This window comes from Amphiura filiformis, chromosome 8 (assembly GCF_039555335.1).
Source record: "Amphiura filiformis chromosome 8, Afil_fr2py, whole genome shotgun sequence".
Lineage (NCBI taxonomy): Eukaryota > Metazoa > Echinodermata > Ophiuroidea > Amphilepidida > Amphiuridae > Amphiura > Amphiura filiformis.
The window spans coordinates 31,354,490-31,373,764 of NC_092635.1; the positions used below are offsets into that span (position 1 = coordinate 31,354,490).

The 19,275-nt window shown below is 38.5% G+C and overlaps 1 protein-coding gene across 1 annotated transcript; it reads left to right on the plus strand.

Annotated features, from left to right (window-relative positions):
- Window positions 1-3,233: 3,233 nt before the first annotated feature.
- Window positions 3,234-18,088, plus strand: LOC140158954 (uncharacterized). The gene is made up of 4 exons (XM_072182245.1): window positions 3,234-3,392; window positions 8,528-10,233; window positions 16,440-16,607; window positions 17,584-18,088. Exons 1-4 carry the CDS (start codon window positions 3,314-3,316, stop codon window positions 17,728-17,730), a joined length of 2,100 nt encoding a protein of 699 aa, XP_072038346.1. The 5' UTR covers window positions 3,234-3,313; the 3' UTR covers window positions 17,731-18,088.
- The last annotated feature ends 1,187 nt before the right edge of the window (window positions 18,089-19,275 follow it).

Below are 19,275 nucleotides of genomic sequence, written 5' to 3' on the forward strand. Positions count from 1 at the left end.
GTATAAATCATCCGATTTATAAAGTTTACTTCGAGTACTGTTAAATATCAAAAATATCAATTTTAATCATTTGCCATAAAATGTGTATTACATTGCGAATTTCAAAAATCAAAATTATTTGATATCAGAAGGACATTCTTCGTATTCAGAATGCAATTCGATATGTCTGATGCGCTCTAATGTCCCACAATAAATACTGTCCAAACGTTCATACCCCATCCCTAGTCGAACACATTGCATATTGTTAAAGAAAAAAAGAGCAACAAAGTATTCAAAACTTGAAAATGGATTATAAGCGCTATCGCCCTAAAAGCAACACATTTTGATGTATAGTACAATTTTTTATACTTTTCAATTTTTTTCCGCCCTTTTTTCTTCCGCCGCCCCTCGTTTGCCGCCCCTTCTTCTTCCTCCGCCCTTCGTTTTGGCCGCCCCCTGCCTTTACCCCGGGGGGCTGGCGCCCCCAAAGCCCCCCCCAAATAATACGCGCATGTGAGGGTAGGCCTATATGTGCCACTGTATTCTTGGCAGCAATTTTGGTTATCAGCGATGCCACTGTTCCTGTCCTGTCCGTTTGTTCCCTAAATGGATTCATTACGGTCATTTTACCCTCAAAAGCGCCCGTTCAGTGAATTGGTATAATGATTTATAATAATATTCATGGTTCTGACCCAAAATTGTACTACAGTCTGCTATGATAGGCCTATGTCACCAAAACTCTTCACTATTTAAACAAATGGCCGCGGCTTATAGGCCTAATTTGTTTTTGATTTTCACATTCAGGTCGTTGTCTATTTTGAAGAAAGAAAATCCTAAAAGTCGGCAATTTATGTTCAGGTTTTTAAAAAAAAAGGTCAGCTCCCACACCTCCTAATATTATTGGCATTCCGTTCAATTCCAGATCCAGTGCGTAACACGTACGCAATTGATTAACATTGTTAACGTACACGAAAGTTGAATGCTTCGGTGTATTTGAAAAATGAAAATGATCATATCCATCGTGCGAGGATACCCGGCGCATGGAAAGTCGACACTTAGAGCAACGCCGTTTATAAAAGTTAACTTGTAGATTTGCAGGGCTATGACGACCGATGCGCGATATATAAAGCATGATAATGATGATATGGGTGCATTTTGGAAGGTGTGCAATGCATGCATTCATGGGGTGCGCAGGGTGAATGCATATTACTACAATTTTGTGCGGATATCCGGCACATGGAAAGCCGACATGATGTCTTTCCAATCGGGGTTGAACGATCAGGTTTTTCATATCTTATCGGACCAAATGGTTAAAGGACCAAATGATTATTGGACGTAGTGATATAGACCAAATGGGTTTAGACGAAATGGATATTAGACCAAATGGTATACTGAGACCAAATGGCAAATCCCCATATATAAGCTTATATACGACTAGCATAAAAATTGCATGCCTTGGGCCTATCTGACAAGTTCAAGTTGTAGCCTTATACATAAACATTTGAATGGTCTATGGTTTATATTCTCTCTATTGTTTTAATGGTCATGTAGGCAAATGCAGAAATCAAATTGTAAACTATATATTGTGATATTTTAAAATGTCATGCTTTTACGGAGAGTGAGATGCTACCATTTTTTCCAGTTTTAAAACGAAACAGACTGAAAATGCCAAAAGAGAGAGAAGATTTGAATTCGAGAGTTGGCAGGAAGTTGTCAGGTGTCAAGGGTGAAAATAAGAGCTGAATTTAATCAGGGGCCACTTTGCCTAAAAAAGTAGCCCCTGATTCCACCTTGGAGTGAACAAGGGCCACTTTGGATGAACCAGGGGTCACGGTCAAAATAGGAGTAATGAACCAGGGGCTACTTTTCCTCCAAAATTGGCACCTGGTTCAACAAATTAAACTAGGAACCTAGGGGGCCAATAAAAATAAAGGCGTGCTGGATGAGTTAAATAAGCACTATAGTTGATTTCAATTTGATGTTTTATCCGAGGTCAACTGAGTATTAATTGTCGATACGATCTCAAGCGCCAAAAATGTTAAAGGTCATGTCAATGTCAACTGTTGGATTGTTATGAAATCATTAGTGGATGTGCACCATTGAGCAGCAAAAATGTTCAAGGTCATCGTAGGTCAATAGAATATATAGATTGTACATGTAATATTGGATTGTCTTGAAGCGTGGTGGATGTGATCTTCATTGAACGTGTTATTACAATTCTGAATTAAATGTATTTAGGACACTTTTAAAAGTAAATTCAGATTTGGACATGAAAATTCCTGAGTATTCCATGTTATTTCTTATTACAAATTACCAGTGTTCCAGACTCCAGTCACTTAGGCCTATCTATAGAAGCACATTTTGAAACATGGTCTTCATCTGTGACGTGAGAGTTCTTGTTTAGAGTTTATAAACATAAAAGTTTATCAAAAGTTTCAAAAGTATTCATCCTAATTAATTTTTCCAAAAATGTTTCTTACAACTTTTCCACGATGACCTCCGTAGCATTTCTCAAACTCAAACTTAGCCAACTTCCTTACCACATAATAGATTTGGATAAAATAAATTTGTTTTAAAGGCAAGCTCTGTGCTCAACTTTATTATGTCTTGTTTTATATTTCAAGGCTCTGTTTCTAGTGGTTATGGAAAGTTATAATGCTCTATAAAAAGAAAATTACTCTGCCTCAGATGATGATTATGCAAATTCAATATTACCTAGCCTGTGATGCCTGTCTACCAAGAATCAACATAGATCTAAATGGTCGACCTTGCTTATCAATACAACACAATAGCTCGATTACAAATACGGACAATAGAATATTGATTTAGGTCCTCATGCCGTCGACGTCGAACTCCGCTGCCTTGCTCCAGTTTTGCCAACACCGTGGTTTATTTGCTTTTTGGGCTACTTTAAACTCTTCGTGCCACATCACAGAGGTTTTTAATTTTATCTCATAAACCAGGGATATTAAGTAAAAAGGTGGATTTCTTTTTATTGGCCAATTGGCAAAGGCTATTATATGTGCGGAGCTTTTTATTGCTGAGAAACTTAAGGTTTTTAGATTATTGGGTGTATACAACCATCATCAAATACCAGGATTTACTGATAAATCTTGGCAACACCGGTTTGCTTTAGTGAAAACTGGGCGGATATTTTTTTTCACGTTAATGCATTTACATGGCGCAGATTGCGTAAATGATGGGTAAATAAATAGCATCATCATATGTCATAACGTGGCTATATGTCAATGTCAACCACCTGTCTCGTAACTATTATACACTAAATACTGCATATTATATATCACCGGTTATTGTATGCGTATATAGAAGAACCATGGCGTGGATCCGTATTTTGAGCTTGATAATGGTTTTAGGTCCAAGTTGTGCGTTTATTTTAAGGCATAATGATGCAGGTAAGTCACTTGATATCAATCAAGATATGATTTTACTGATAATATCTTACTCATCTCATCCCATGTTGTGGTTTACTCTGCAAGCATTCACAATATCACAATTTGTGTATTTACTTGATGTTCAGTTCAGTTAGACACCGGGAGCAGTTAGTCCGAATAATCAGTCCCAGAACAAAATAATAATTTCTGAAATAGCCAGCACTCGGAGGGTAGGCAAAAAAGGGGGAGATAAGACAAATTTTTAAGGAGGCAAACAATGACATTTAATGGGCTAAAAAGTATATAAAAAAAAGGCCTAAGAATCTTAAATATCGGGTTGGCCATCATCCCACAGGGGCAAGACTTTTCACAAAGGGAGGGGGGGGGCTACACCACTGACCGTGAGTTAGACGATGGTTAGACATGGAGGTATATAAATTTTATACCTCCATGGTTAGACGCATCTTTTTTGGACTAAACTCTGTGAAGTCCAGCCTTTTTTACCACTTACATGGCTTAGGTCATTTTGGTCTCTACTCCTATGTGCTGTACCTTGTTTTAATTAAGGGATCGGATAGCAACGTTTGCACATTATTTTTATGGGATCCGAAAGCACATCAGACACACCATGTAGCTGGGAGGAAAAGCCGTCCATCAGTTGAACATTTTGACCTTTCGTATAGAAGATATACATTTTTTCCCCCAAAAGATCTAAAAATATTTATATCTTAAATACTTAAGGTCAACATTTTCAAATGATGACGGTTTTCTTCCCAGCTGCATACATGTACACTTCAAAAGCATAAAAAATATAAATTTTTAATAATTTGCCATAAAATCGCGAATTAAAAAATATATATAAATCAGAAGGACATTTCTCGTATTCAAAGTCCCACACAATGGATGAAAATGTATTTAAATCCAGCCTCGTTATACATTGTACTATAGCAAAAGTTGCCGAATCCCCGTTCAGTTTTAAGGGGTCTGAAAGCGACATTAAAGTGACATTTTCCAATTCAATTTTTAAAGTCACAATATTGGTCTGCAAGGGGCATTCGCATTTTTCTTAATTAAAGATACACTCCCCAAATCTTATTAAGGGGTGGGGTACGCTGTCGTATTTTTTGCCCGAAATCTTATCAAGGCACTCCTTTAGGTTTTGGGTCTGAAAGCCAATAGGCATTCGTATTTTTTTAATTAAAACATTTTAAAGTGCATTCCATATTCTGGTCTTCGTCATGTATTCCCATTTATTATAATTTTAATTTGGTGCCCCCCCCCCCCTGAAAAAACCTCTATGCTTACCGCCAATGCCAATTCAGGCCCAACGGTCAGCTTTGATTATTTTGTAATAGGCCCTCTTGTTCTTTAAAATATATGGAAAAAAAAAGTTTTCGCCAGCCCATACGCGGGCTGGTATCTATTTCTGAGATTGGGTTTGTATGCTCAAGAGATTAACTTTATTGGTATTGGTAAGAATCATTTTATTTTACTTTTTGAGGTGGAATGTTTTAAAATTATTGTTATTCGATTTGTAAGGAAAAGTAAGTATGTTTTGCCGTTTCAACAAATGAAAACGAGTGAGTATTACCAAAGTTATGTTTGAACTAATTATGACTTAAAAAGTTCTGTGGGTATAGGCCTAAATGTAACAATAATAGTTAATATACAGCATCATATGGTCAGCAGAAGAAAATTACATCACCTATGATGTCATATCAGTGTCCTTGACCGGGGGTCCTTACTCCTTGACCACTGAACAGCGTGATATCATGTTGATAATAGATCTATAGAATCAAAATCTTCATCATATCACAGATTCTCAACAATCTGTGATCATATGGACCATATTGATGTGAAAGTATTTATCTATCATATCCTGTGTCGTTTTATGGATAAAAATGACTCAAAATATTATTGATGAAATGGTTGCTATCATAAACATCAGTTTTGTATTTTCAATGGGAAAAATCCGATGCAAAATAAAGTTTTTAGGGCCTAGCTATAATATGGGCATAATTTATGCATGTAGGCCTATAGTATTGAACAATGTACCCCATTTGACATGCACTTATAGATAAATAAATTGTCTTACTTTATCAATTTAATAACTTCTTTATTATAAATAAAATGACACATAACTTATGTGAAGTCACTTTCTATCTTTTTTATTTGATTCATAAAATTACATTCAACAAAATGATTGAAGAGAAAACACACAAGGCACTAGGCAGACTGTTATAGAATGGAGTAGGTAAGATGCCATGTCCATAGCTTCCCAGGAGTTTCTGACTACGACTAGCAATCAACATGATAAGCACATTCAGAAAAACACAGTTTAAGAGTGAAGATTGTAGTGAGTAATCAGTCCTTTATAAATGTGCTGGCCACTATCTATTATAATATAGTAGGCTTAAACTATACATTGCGAATTAATATCAAGTTATTTTAAAATAAAATGTACATGTAAGTTAACTCAAACCGGCAGTGTATTTGTGACGTGGTATATCGAAAGCAGTGAAATCGGACATTCCTAAGCGAAGATATTGAGTTCGTAAGTTCTGGTATATTACAAAATTGGAAATTGCGATATCGTGGGTAAAAAGCTGAAAAGACAAAAAAAAACAAACGACAAAAAAAACAACAAAAAAAACAGACCAGAACAATTTGGAGTAATGAATTAAATGAATTAAAGAGTTGACATGAGATTAGGAATTAACGTTTTCTGCTGTTTCAGTGTACATGTTCTCGTTGATGGTTTGGTGGACTGTCATGTAACGTAACATGGATGTAAGCGTGACCCTAAAAATGCCTTTCACATTGACCAAAACTCAGGGCCGTTCCGACCATTAGGCCAGGTAAGGCGGTCGCCTAGGGCGGCAAACGCAGAGGGCGCAAAAACAGAACAACAAAAACGGGAATGGAGAAAGAAAAGGGAAGAAAAAATGAGGGCGGATAAAAAGAAAATATGGGAGGGATAACAATTACAGGAAAGAAGGAAAACGGTCGTGGGCAGCAGTGGCGTAGCGACGGGGAGAGGTGGGGGCACGTGCCCTGGGCTCCATCATTAGGGCGCGCCGAATTGACCAATTCACCATCGATTCTGCGCCCCTCCAAGCGATGAAAGTCAAATTTTTTCGCGTGCTTCGCGCGCATTTCACTACAAAATCATTTTAAAGATCAATTTATAATTCATTATAGCCAAAATTTATTAGTGGTAGGCCCTATTTGTGGAAATTTTCGCGAGCTCGGGCGCAATAGTTTTGACAATCGGGGTGAGGGGGGGCATCATTATGTAACCCTAGCCCTGGGCGTCACAAGCCCTAACTACGCCACTGGTGGGCAGTATACAAATCAAATAGGTCAAAACTGACGGGAAAACCGACAAGTTTTCAAGGGGTAACCACCTTTAACACTTTTTGGTATGCTTTGGTGGGGCGGCAGAGAGAGGCTTTGCCTAGGGCGGCAAAACCCCTAGGAACGGCCCTGCCAAAACTAATTACAAGACCTCTTCTACATTGAGGCTGGCTTTTCCTTTTAAAGGGAATTTTTATTACATCTTAGCATGTTTTCTATAACATTGCATCGTATTACAAGGAGGGACAGATCGAGTGGAGCATGATCTACCGGTATTTGCACTCAAATATTAAGACAAATAAGCTGACATACAAGATGAATGGTATGGGTGATTTAAGTAGGTCCCATGGCGATAATTATAAGGGGTGTCATTCCTGCCGCATCTACATGATTTTTAGACAACGCGCAACACTCTCATTTCGATACATTACTTCTACTTCTACTTGGTTACTCGTCAAAGCCTTCTCAGCATCTAGACAAGGGTGCTGCCGACGATGGACGGCTCGTGCATGTACCAAATATATACAGTCAAGGAGCAAGTAAAAACAGTGATGCCAACTACTCGGTGCTGACGGCTTCCTTGAACTGCTCCAAGGTGGGCAGCTCTATGGTGCTGTGAGGAAGCTCGTCCCAATCTTTCATGGTCCGGGGGAAGAAACTATACTTGTATGAATCTGAAGATGTGCTCAGTCTAGTGAATCTGTGCTGGTGTTGACTTCTGGGTGCTCTTCCTTTAGGCGTGATGTAGTCAGGAAGGGGAACAGCTACCTGATGGTTGAGGATCTTGTACATTGTCACAAGGCGTGATTGTTTGCGCCGATCCTCAAGGGTTGGTAGTCCAATGTCAAGTCTCATAGCTGTGACGCTTGCTTCTACTTTGATAATTGCCAGTTATGAAGCGTACTGCCCTCCTTTGAATTTTCTTAATGCTGTCGATCTGGTTCTGCCGGTAAGGATCCCAGATTGTTGCCCCATATTCAAGCTGCGATCTGACTAAAGTTGTGTATGCTTGTTGCTTGATGGAGGAAGAACATCTGCCCAGATTTCGTCTGATGAAACCAAGGGTTCTGTTGGCTTTTGCTGTCATTGCCTTTATATGTGGTTTCCAGCTGAGTTTCTCATGGATCTCCACTCCTAGGTATGTTTGACTTGAAACTGTGGTGAGTACTTCTTCTCCCATGGTGTAATTAGAGATGATAGGCTGCTTCTTCCTATGTATGCGCATGGTGTGACATTTTTTCGCATTACTTTAGCCTTAAGGGGGTACTACACCCCTGGCCAATTTTGTGCCTATTTATGCATTTTTCTAAAAAATTATAACGCATTTGTGACAAGTAAGATATGTATATTATAGGGGCAAGGACTACAACTACTGCACAGAAAATTCAGCAACTCAAGGCAAGTAGTTATTGATTTATTGATCAAATATTGGTTTCCCCTCATTTTTGACTGTAACTCCACAACTGTTGTCTGTGCTGAAATCAAATTTCCAGTGCAGTAGTTGTAGTCCATTTTTAGCTTATTCGTATTATTTTGAAACAAATTGGTAATGAACGAATTAAGAGAGTTTTTCTTTTGTCAAAACCAGTTTGAAGAAAACTTACTAGTTTTTCTTGCTCACTGACGAAACTGTCAGCAAGAAAAACTAGTAAGTTTTTTTCAAACTGGTTTTGACAAAAGAAAAACTCTCTTAATTTATTCGTATTATTCGTATTATTGTTATTATTTACTCTTCTGACTTCAAATGAATCCTTTATTGATGACCCAGTAACACATATCCAATCGTATTTTTGTTGCAGGAGTGAGGCGAATTAGAAGACAGGTGTTGACTAGACGACGCGATACTGACACCGATGGTGGCCGCGTCTTTCCTACTGGTGGTAACCAGATAAATCCGATTCCTGGATACCAGACGACGAGAACTCAAAGGCAAAATACGGCAGGATATCAACAACAAGCAACTCAGGCTGGACCCCAAGGTTTTGTTGGACAAAATACAGTTCAAAACCAGCGGCAGTATCAAACAAATGCAGCTCAATATCAGGGACAAATGAATCCAACAACAGCTGACCAAGCTGGTTTCCACCCAGGACTTCAAGGTGGATACAAAGCCCGGTTTGGACAGAATACAGATGGATATCAGCAAACAAATGCTGTTGGTCAAGGCCCATATCAAACTGCTGGACAAAATGCTGTTGGTCAAGGCCAATATCAAACTCCTGGACAAAATGCAGTTGGCCAAGGCCCATATCAAACTCCTGGACAAAATGCAGTTGGTCAAGGGCCATATCAAACTCCTGGACAAAATGCTGTTGGTCAAGGCCAATATCAAACTCCTGGACAAAATGCTGTTGGTCAAGGCCAATATCAAACTCCAATACAAAATGCTGTTGGTCAAGGCCCATATCAAACTCCAAGACAGAATGCTGTTGGTCAAGGCCCATATCAAACTCCAAAACAAAATGCTGTTGGTCAAGGCCCATATCAAACTCCAAGACAGAATGCTGTTGGTCAAGGCCCATATCAAACTCCAAAACAAAATGCTGTTGGTCAAGGCCAATATCAATCTCCAAGACAGAATGCTGTTGGTCAAGGCCAATATCAAACTGCCGGACTAAGACCCGTGACTGTTCCAGGAGTAGACCAAAACGGGAATGATGTCACTCGTACAAATATTCCAGGGACAAGGGTGTCCGGATCTCCGACAACAAGACAAAATACAAACACTGTCGCCAATACAGGTCGGCCTAACCAGAACATGCAACCAAATAATGCATATCCAACCAATCAACGGCAACAGCAAACATGGACGCCGACTGGTACCGGTCAAACCAGTAAGCCCGCCAATGTACCTTACCAACAGGGTGTGACAAACAATAGAATGACAACTAATTCACAACCAGGCACGTTACAAAACAATAAAGAGCATTCCCCTAACGCAGATAATTCTGTACCGGAAACACTTCATGAACATCGTGTACCTAACCCAGATAATTATCCAAAAAGTTCCGATTATTCCAATTCCATTTCTGAATCCAATTCTGATTCCCTGTCGGTTATCACAGCAGAACATCGCAAACCTAGCCCCGATAATTATCCAAAAAGTTCAGATTTTTCTTCCCATGCCTCCTCCTCGGAATCTGACTATGTAAGTTCTATACTAGAACCAAGCAGAGGAGTAAGTTACGTGTACCCTAGTATGCATGAACGGATTGCCAACAAGTTTATGGATGCTGCTGGTGCGTCGGTTTCTGCTAGCGAAGTTCAAGTCAGTTGGAATTTGGATGATGAAGATGCAGACAATTTTGATGAAGATGATCAAGACTATCAACAATGGTTAAAGGAGAAAACCAAGACAGATTCAACACAGTTTAAGCCGACAGGTGAAGCGACGATGCCTGGCGCGCAACAAGATTTCGAGTATGCAGTATTTGATGCCGTGGTCAAAGCCGGGACAGACTTAAAGAATGAGAATCAGAATAATCTTGTTGCAGCAATCAATGAGGTAATTTGAGCTTGTATTCTTTTGCTTAAGACTTAGTTGATTTCAAAATGGCCGACATTGAAAATGAAAATTAGGCTACCTATATCTCAGTCCTTGAAGCTCCTGCAAGCATAATTTTGATGTCTATACCCAATTTTGCATATATCTCAGTCGTTGAAGCTCTTAGATGCATATGCCGTATTGTCGGAATCAAGGATTCCAGCAAATACATTGAGGTTTGAAATCCGCTTGCCTTCACATTGGCCAGCATGCTGCAGCGGTACGGTGAGGCGCTTTTTCAAAATGGCATCAATAATGACACCATAAATAATCAACGACCCGGTCAACGACATGTCTATTGCCTTAACACAAGAAGTATCAAAGCCTAAGGGAACGTTCATAAATACCTTGGTGGGGGGGCTGGAAAATTTGTAGGGGGTCAAAAAGTTTTGACCTTCCAAAAGGGGGGTCAAAAAGTTTTTAACGTGGCAAAAGGGGGGGTCAAGAAAGTTTTGACACCCATAAAGGGGGGGTCTAAAAAGTTCAATACAAAATTTGTGCGCGCTACGCGCGCACATTGTCACAATAAAGCCCTTTTCATCCCGATCATAGGTGTAAATAGAGTAAAATACAAAAAAGCATTTTTTTAAAGCTCCGGTATATATATATGTAAAGCAACTGCAATTGTTTTTCGTCTGTGCCCCAAAATTTTATTTGCCCCCACACCACACCAAGAAAGCTGGATCCACCCCTGATACATCCGTGCAATAACTTTTGAGACCTTATTTGAAAGCAATTTTATTCATATTTTATGATGTCCTGACAATTTAGGCCTATTATAGACATAAGGCCTGTAAGAGTGACACTGATAAATGAGAAATTTATTGCGGATCTGTTTGCTTGAATTTGTAACAAGGTTCAAACTGTATAAGTTTAATCCACTATACTAGTAAAATAAAGCATTACTTATAGTGGAAACAAGTGCGGATTATATTAAGTACTAGTATACCTTCATTATGTGTGTGTGTGGGGGGGGGGTAAAAAGTTTGGGTGTATACAAAGGGGGGTCAAAAAGTTTTCAGTCCATAAAGAGGGGGGTTCTAAAAGTTTAACATACAGACAGAGGGGGGGTCAAAAAAGTTTTGACATACCGAAATCAAATTTTTCCAGCCCCCCCTACCAAAGTATTTATGAACGTTCCCTAAGTACTACTGCTCCTGATAAACATGTCGACTGCTCAGTGCCAGAAGTGGGTAAATCCAATAGCTGTCCTGTGAACATTTGGCAATATATTGTATATTGTACTCATACACATGACAGCTATTGCACTTACCCACTTGGGCACTGAACAGCCGATGCCCCAACACCAAGATCAACTACTAATCTAATCATATTCAGTAACTCTATTTGTAAAATGATTAATTCCAGGAGATTCTTCAGACGAAAAAAATGAAACGATAGCTTAGAGTAGCTTGATGACGTACATTTTGTAGCTCCCAGTTGCTGATTGGTGCTGGGTTTACTGTACTGGTGATACTGGTGTTGATGCAGTAGTTCCCAATTGCTGGTTGTTGTTACGATATTCAGATATTGGTGTTGATAAAGTAGCTACCAATTGCTGATAGGTGCTGCTGTATCTATCTACTGCTGATATTGGTGATGATAAAATAGCTACAAATTGCTGATTGTTGCTGGGTTTAGCTATCTACTGTTGATATTGGCGTTGATGAAGTGACTTCCTATTGCTGATTGGTGTTGATAAAGCAGCTTTCAATTGAAGTAAATGTTCATTGGCGCTAAGGTAACCATCTACTGCCCGGGTCTACTGCTAATATTGGTGTTGAAGAAGTAGCTACCAATTGCTGCTTGTTGATGTGTTAGCCATCTACTGCTGATATTGGAGTTGATGAAGTAGCATCCTTTTGCTGATTGTGTTGATGAAGTAGCATCCTTTTGCTGATTGTGTTGATGAAGTAGCTTTCAATTGTTCATTGGCACTAAGGCAGCTACCTACTGTTGCGATTGGTGTTGATGAATAAGCTTTCAATAATTGTTCATTGGTTCTAATGTAGCCATCTACTGCTGATATTGGTGTTGATGAAGTAGCTTCCAATTGATGATTGTTGTTGAAGTAGCTTTCAATTGTTCATTGGCTCTGAGCTAGCTATCTACTGCTGATATTGGTGTAGATATATAGTAGCTCCCAATTGCCGATTGTTGCCAATGTAGCTATCCACTACTGATATTGGTGTTGATGAAGTATCTTGCTAATTGTTGCTAAGCTAGCTTTCAACGGCTGATATCCATGATATCCATGTCGGTGAAGCCCTATTGGTACTGGGTTAGCCATCTATCATTGCCTACTGGTGTCAATGGCGTTTATGAAGTAGCTCTCGATTGTTGACAGGTGTTGGGGTATCTACTGCTGATATTGTTGTTGATGAAGTAGCTTCCAATAATGCTGATTGTTGCTGGGTTAGCTATCTACTGCTGATATTGGTGTTGATGAAGTAGATACATAATTGCTGATTGGTGTTGATGAAGAAGCTTTCAATATTGTTCATTGGTGCTTAGCTGGTATCTATCTACAGCTGATATTGTTGATGAATTAGCTTCCAATTGCTGATTGTTGCTGGGTTAGCTATCTACTGCTGGTATTGGTGTTGATGAAGTAGCTTCCAATTGCTGATTGGTGCTGGGTTAGCCATCTACTGCTGATATTGGTGTTGATGAAGTAGATACATATTGCTGATTGGTGTTGATGAAGAAACTTTCAATATTGTTCATTGGTGCTTAGCTGGTATCTATCTACAGCTGATATTGTTGATGAATTAGCTTCCAATTGCTGATTGTTGCTGGGTTAGCTATCTACTGCTGATATTGTTGTTGATGAATTAGCTTCCAATTGCTGATTGGTGCTGGGTTAGCCATCTACTGCTGATATTGGTGTTGATGAAGTAGATACATATTGCTGATTGGTGTTGATGAAGAAGCTTTCAATATTGTTCATTGGTGCTTAGCTGGTATCTATCTACAGCTGATATTGTTGATGAATTAGCTTCCAATTGCTGATTGTTGCTGGGTTAGCTATCTACTGCTGGTATTGGTGTTGATGAAGTAGCTTCCAATTGCTGATTGGTGCTGGGTTAGCCATCTACTGCTGAGATTGGTGTTGATGACGTAGATACATATTGCTGATTGGTGTTGATGAAGAAGCTTTCAATATTGTTCATTGGTGCTTAGCTGGTATCTATCTACAGCTGATATTGTTGATGAATTAGCTTCCAATTGCTGATTGTTGCTGGGTTAGCTATCTACTGCTGATATTGGTGTTGATGAAGTAGCTTCCAATTGCTGATTGGTGCTGGGTTAGCCATCTACTGCTGATATTGGTGTTGATGAAGTAGATACATATTGGTGTTGATGAAGAAGCTTTCAATATTGTTCATTGGTGCTTAGCTGGTATCTATCTACAGCTGATATTGTTGATGAATTAGTTTCCAATTGCTGATTGGTGCTGGGTTAGCTATCTACTGCTGATATTGGTGTTGATGAAGTAGATACATATTGCTGATTGGTGTTGATGAAGAAACTTTCAATATTGTTCATTGGTGCTTAGCTGGTATCTATCTACAGCTGATATTGTTGATGAATTAGCTTCCAATTGCTGATTGTTGCTGGGTTAGCTATCTACTGCTGGTATTGGTGTTGATGAAGTAGCTTCCAATTGCTGATTGGTGCTGGGTTAGCCATCTACTGCTGATATTGGTGTTGATGAAGTAGATACATATTGCTGATTGGTGTTGATGAAGAAGCTTTCAATATTGTTCTTTGGTGCTTAGCTGGTATCTATCTACAGCTGATATTGTTGATGAATTAGCTTCCAATTGCTGATTGGTGCTGGGTTAGCCATCTACTGCTGATATTGGTTGAAGAGATTCATCAGGATTGTCTATATAAATTATTACTAGAGTTCTCATAACAAATCCAGGTACTCACAATTGTGAGTACCTGGATTTGTTATGAGAACTCTAGTAATAATGCTGATATTGGTGTTGATGAAGTAGATACATATTGCTGATTGGTGTTGATGAAGAAGCTTTCAATATTGTTCATTGGTGCTTAGCTGGTATCTATCTACAGCTGATATTGTTGATGAATTAGCTTCCAATTGCTGATTGGTGCTGGGTTAGCCATCTACTGCTGATATTGGTGTTGATGAAGTAGATACATATTGGTGTTGATGAAGAAGCTTTCAATATTGTTCATTGGTGCTTAGCTGGTATCTATCTACAGCTGATATTGTTGATATATTAGCGGTATATTAGCTACCAATTGCTGATTGGTGCTGGGTTAGCCATCTACTGCTGATATTGGTGTTGATGAAGTAGATACATATTGCTGATTGGTGTTGATGAAGAAGCTTTCAATATTGTTCATTGGTGCTTAGCTGGTATCTATCTACAGCTGATATTGTTGATGAATTAGCTTCCAATTGCTGATTGGTGCTGGGTTAGCCATCTACTGCTGATATTGGTGTTGATGAAGTAGATACATATTGCTGATTGGTGTTGATGAAGAAGCTTTCAATATTGTTCATTGGTGCTTAGCTGGTATCTATCTACAGCTGATATTGTTGATGAATTAGCTTCCAATTGCTGATTGTTGCTGGGTTAGCTATCTACTGCTGATATTGGTGTTGATGAAGTAGATACATATTGCTGATTGGTGTTGATGAAGAAGCTTTCAATATTGTTCTTTGGTGCTTAGCTGGTATCTATCTACAGCTGATATTGTTGATGAATTAGCTTCCAATTGCTGATTGGTGCTGGGTTAGCCATCTACTGTTGATATTGGTGTTGATAAAGTAATTTCCTATTGCTCATCTGGTACATAACATGGCAAGCTGGAGTACCAGTGGAATGAGAATAACTTAATGCCACAGGAGTTGATAGACATACTGGTGAAGGAAGAGGAAGAAGATGGAGAGGAGGAAGAAGAGGAGTGCTATGAAACTGCCACTTTAAGAGATATCGTATACATGACGAGGAAGTGTAACTGTTATTGGGAGCAAGAATTGTTCTTGATATGGCCTTTGAAAGAACAATAGTTAGAAGCATAGTTAGTATTAGGTACTAGAAGGATAAAATGGGCTGACACTCGACACCCTTTTCTCTGAGGAGATTTTGAAATTGATTAAATTTATTAACCCTAAACCAAGGGTATATAGCTTTACTTTCAAGGGTATACATCCGAAAAATCAGCCTCACATAAATCTCAGAAATTAATGAATCAGCAAGAATTAGGGTTTTCTCAGGAAGTCATTTTAAATTGTGTGTCGCCATCTTATAATTATTGATCCATGGATATTTATTATGGATATCTTGACACTGAAAACATACGCATTAAAACTATGCTTCTAGGAGCTTCAAGAACCGAGATATAGACAATTTTAATTTTCAGCGTCGGCCATTTTGAAATTTTGGCAGCCATCTTGGAAATTTAGGTCCTTTTGACATTGCACGTGATACTGTTGGAATCCTTGACCCTGAAAACATGGGTGTAGAACCGTGTAGACATCAGAATTATGCTGCCAGACGCTTCAATGGCCCAAGTTATGGTGATTTTTGTGATTTTGGCGGCCATTTTGAAAAAAGCGTCCTCAGCGCTGCTCACCCACCGCTGGCCAATGTGTAGGCAAGCAGATTTCAAAACCTCAATGGATAAGGTTTCCAAAAATACCTGCCTCCAAGAATCCACTGGGGGAAGGAGGGTGTCGATAATGAGCCCATATTGTGCAAAAACCCTCTTACATAGGAAATTTAGTAAATTTAACAGGTCATTGCACTTTAAAATGTCCTTGCCCAAAAACGACTTTACCCACACACATTGTTTTTGGTCATCTTTTTGTGAACATAATGGGTCAGTTTTTGAGTAAGAATGTTTAAGTAATACACTCATACATTTCGGGAAATTATAAGTTTTATGTCAGGTCAATTTGCAAAATATGGGTAGAAATGCTCAATTTTGACGTTTTTGTCTCAAAATTAGGGTCGAAACATTGTTAAATCTCATTGATATTGTCTGATAGATAATTTCAATATCTCTCATTAGACACCAAAAATGTAAAAATCGAGGCTGTTGTTAATAAATGGCATGCATAAAACGAATTATATCTTTATTTGTCACTGACCATTAGATTTATTGTTTTTGATTTGTTCGTATAGGATAATGCAAAACATAAGCAGGCTGCTAAGGGACTTGTGAGACCAACCAAAATCTCATCCAGTAACGCATCGTCAGACAGCAGCTTTTTCTTGCTCTATAGTCTTCCCGCTGTTATTATCATCTTAGTTGCTTTTGTCATATGGAGAAATCTCAAAAACAGAGGAAAGGTATGTTGGGGAAATACGAGTACGTGTTTTTTCCCGTTTTTAGCAAGACTTATTGATTTGACTCAAAGTAGCCGATGAGTGGAATTATTCTGGAATACCCTGTGCACAAGTATAACACTTACACCAATCCTAACCCCCAGGGCCTAACCCACAATTATAACCCTAATCCTAATCCAACCTAATTATAACCCTAATCCTATAACCCTAACCTAACTCTAACCCTACCATGGTACGCAGGGTAAACCAGAATTGCGAGTCTTAAAAGCATGTGTGTTTTAAAGTAGGCCCTATTTGGGTGTGTGGTATGGGCGACATAAAGACATTTTTGATTGTATACGGTAAATCTTCAGAAATTCAGGATTTGGAAAATGAACTACATGCATATCATCTGCAGTAGCATTTCATTCAGTTATCAGTGAACATGTGTAAAACGGCAAAAATGATGTGTGTTATAAATGTGGGATGTGTAAGACTACTTGCAGGGGGGTGTTTTGTGTGTGTTTGTTTGCATTTGTTTACGTGGGCCTATATAGTCAAGGTGAACTCTTTTTTGATGGGAAAGGCTGGGTTTGGAAAACGGACTGTGGCAGTAAGATTGTTTTATTTAATTGACCGACATTAGTGTGGCGGGGTGGTTGGGAGTTCGTTATCAATTATAGTGCGCGCGGGAATGAGTGTCAGCCAGAGGCTAGCGTAGGCCTATACGTAATCTTTTATGATTTTCACAGCTCAAACAATTGAAGTGCATTAGGTAGGCCTATATTTAGCTATTTTTGACGTGATCAAGCAAACTTATTGAGTAATTTATTACTGAATTGTTTTCGTTATATTGTAAGTGAAGAATCTGAAAATCAATCTTGCCTGGTGGTTTATAAAGGACTAGGCCTACATGTAATTAGTAGGGCCTATGTAACCTATAAAAGTAAACAAAACAACAAGCATCCTATCATAATATCTTTTAATTCTTTTATTTCAGACTATTCAAGTTTTACACATATCAGATGAAGAGAACGCAAACAATAAAGTATGGAACCCAGACTACTCGAAACTTATAGACGCTAAATCCAAAGAAATCGAACCAATGCTCGAGCAAGGAGAGCGAGATCGCGATGGATGGGACTGATTTGGGAGTATTTTCTACAACTTGTCCTTCATGTATTTCAATCATAGCCTACAATTATTTGATTTCACACTAACAAATCTCATGACTTGGGATTTCGAATGTCTTGCTAAGTACTATATTTTTAGGTTAAGTATTATTTTTAGCTGAAAGAATCCAGAGGATATGTTGCGAAATTTCGGCGCCAATTTTACCAAATTTTTAAGTTTAAGAGGACATTGGCTGCTTGCATTCTATAATACAGGTATGACAATGAATAACCAAGCAAATGAACGATACTTTCATCATTCTGGTCGATGGTAGGAAAGAATTTAGGCCTACGCCTACTTTATTTAAGGCTCGTTATTATGTTATCAAGAAAGGCTGCAGCCAGGCCCGTACGCAGGGGAGGGGGGGGGTGCACCCCAAACTTTACCAAAGTGTACAAAAAGTCCCCAAAATTTCAGGTTTTTTACGGGGTTTTCGTCAAAAAATGTCCAAATATTATAGTAGGGATGTTATGCTAAGGCAAAAAAATGGTTTTACGCGCACGACCAGATTTTGCGTTTTGGTGGGTTTTTTTTTTAAAGATGTATGCAAGTTAAAGCAGCCTAGTCCAGTATATACCAGGGTTTAATGTGCATACCCCAGGACTCTACCAAACCAACTTTTTTAGCTTTTATGGTCCACATCCAAGATGTTAACAAAAAATACTCCGGCCATATTCAAGGTCAAATGTCAACATAGTGGTCACATTTCAAAGTTACTAAAATCTGGATTAAAAGTACACCAAATTATTCCTCTCATTTCAAGGATTCAGAAAAAGTATAGTTTGACCTACCTGCAACATACCGGGGCTGCACATTAAATCCTGGTATATACTGGAATAGCCGCTTTGTAATAGCCAAAGAGGAGTTATTTTGACTGCAATTTTTTGAAACAAATTCAAGAACATTTAAAATATGTTTGTAAAAATGTTTTCATGTTTTTTCAGCTTTTCAAACTTTCTGTGATTGTTTAGAGTCATTTAGTCTAGCTGCCAGAAAAGCTTGTCCCGCCGGTAGTCCGCCTGAGTATAAAACGCGTTTTTTTTACGTCAACGGTGCCTTATACGTATTTCAGTTCTTGGCATAAGATTATATAAGAAGTGTCCCATATCATTGAATTATTTTGTTTTGTCGTATCAATATTACGGTATTATATTGTTTACCGTATCAAGATTATACGGTATTATTGTAACTATATTAACAAGGATAATATTTACGAAACTGAAATTTAATGGTTCAAAATGTCTTCCAACCTTGATATTTTATAATTTTGATAAAAATTGTTATTAATATTTAAAAGCTCTATGGAAATTTCATGATGAATATCGCAGGATGCGATACACGCGTTGGCTTGTTTCCTCAGTGTTGCTGCGCTTGTGCGTTTCAACTTTTAAGGGGGTACTACATTGCATTTGTTTTTGCGGTTTTTTTTGCCTTTTTGTAAAGAAATGAGAAAAAAATTGGACAAAGTGGTATGCAAAATGAAGGAGCAAATCTTTTCGTTCTATTGGTGGCATCGCTA

Bases quoted from the DNA above. Each gene is read 5' to 3' on its own strand.
- LOC140158954 (XM_072182245.1), top strand. From the start codon at position 3,314: ATGGCGTGGATCCGTATTTTGAGCTTGATAATGGTTTTAGGTCCAAGT. The intron at 3,393-8,527 runs GTAAGTCACTTG...TTTTTGTTGCAG, and splicing joins TTTAAGGCATAATGATGCAG to GAGTGAGGCGAATTAGAAGA. The intron at 10,234-16,439 runs GTAATTTGAGCT...TTGTTCGTATAG, and splicing joins TTGTTGCAGCAATCAATGAG to GATAATGCAAAACATAAGCA.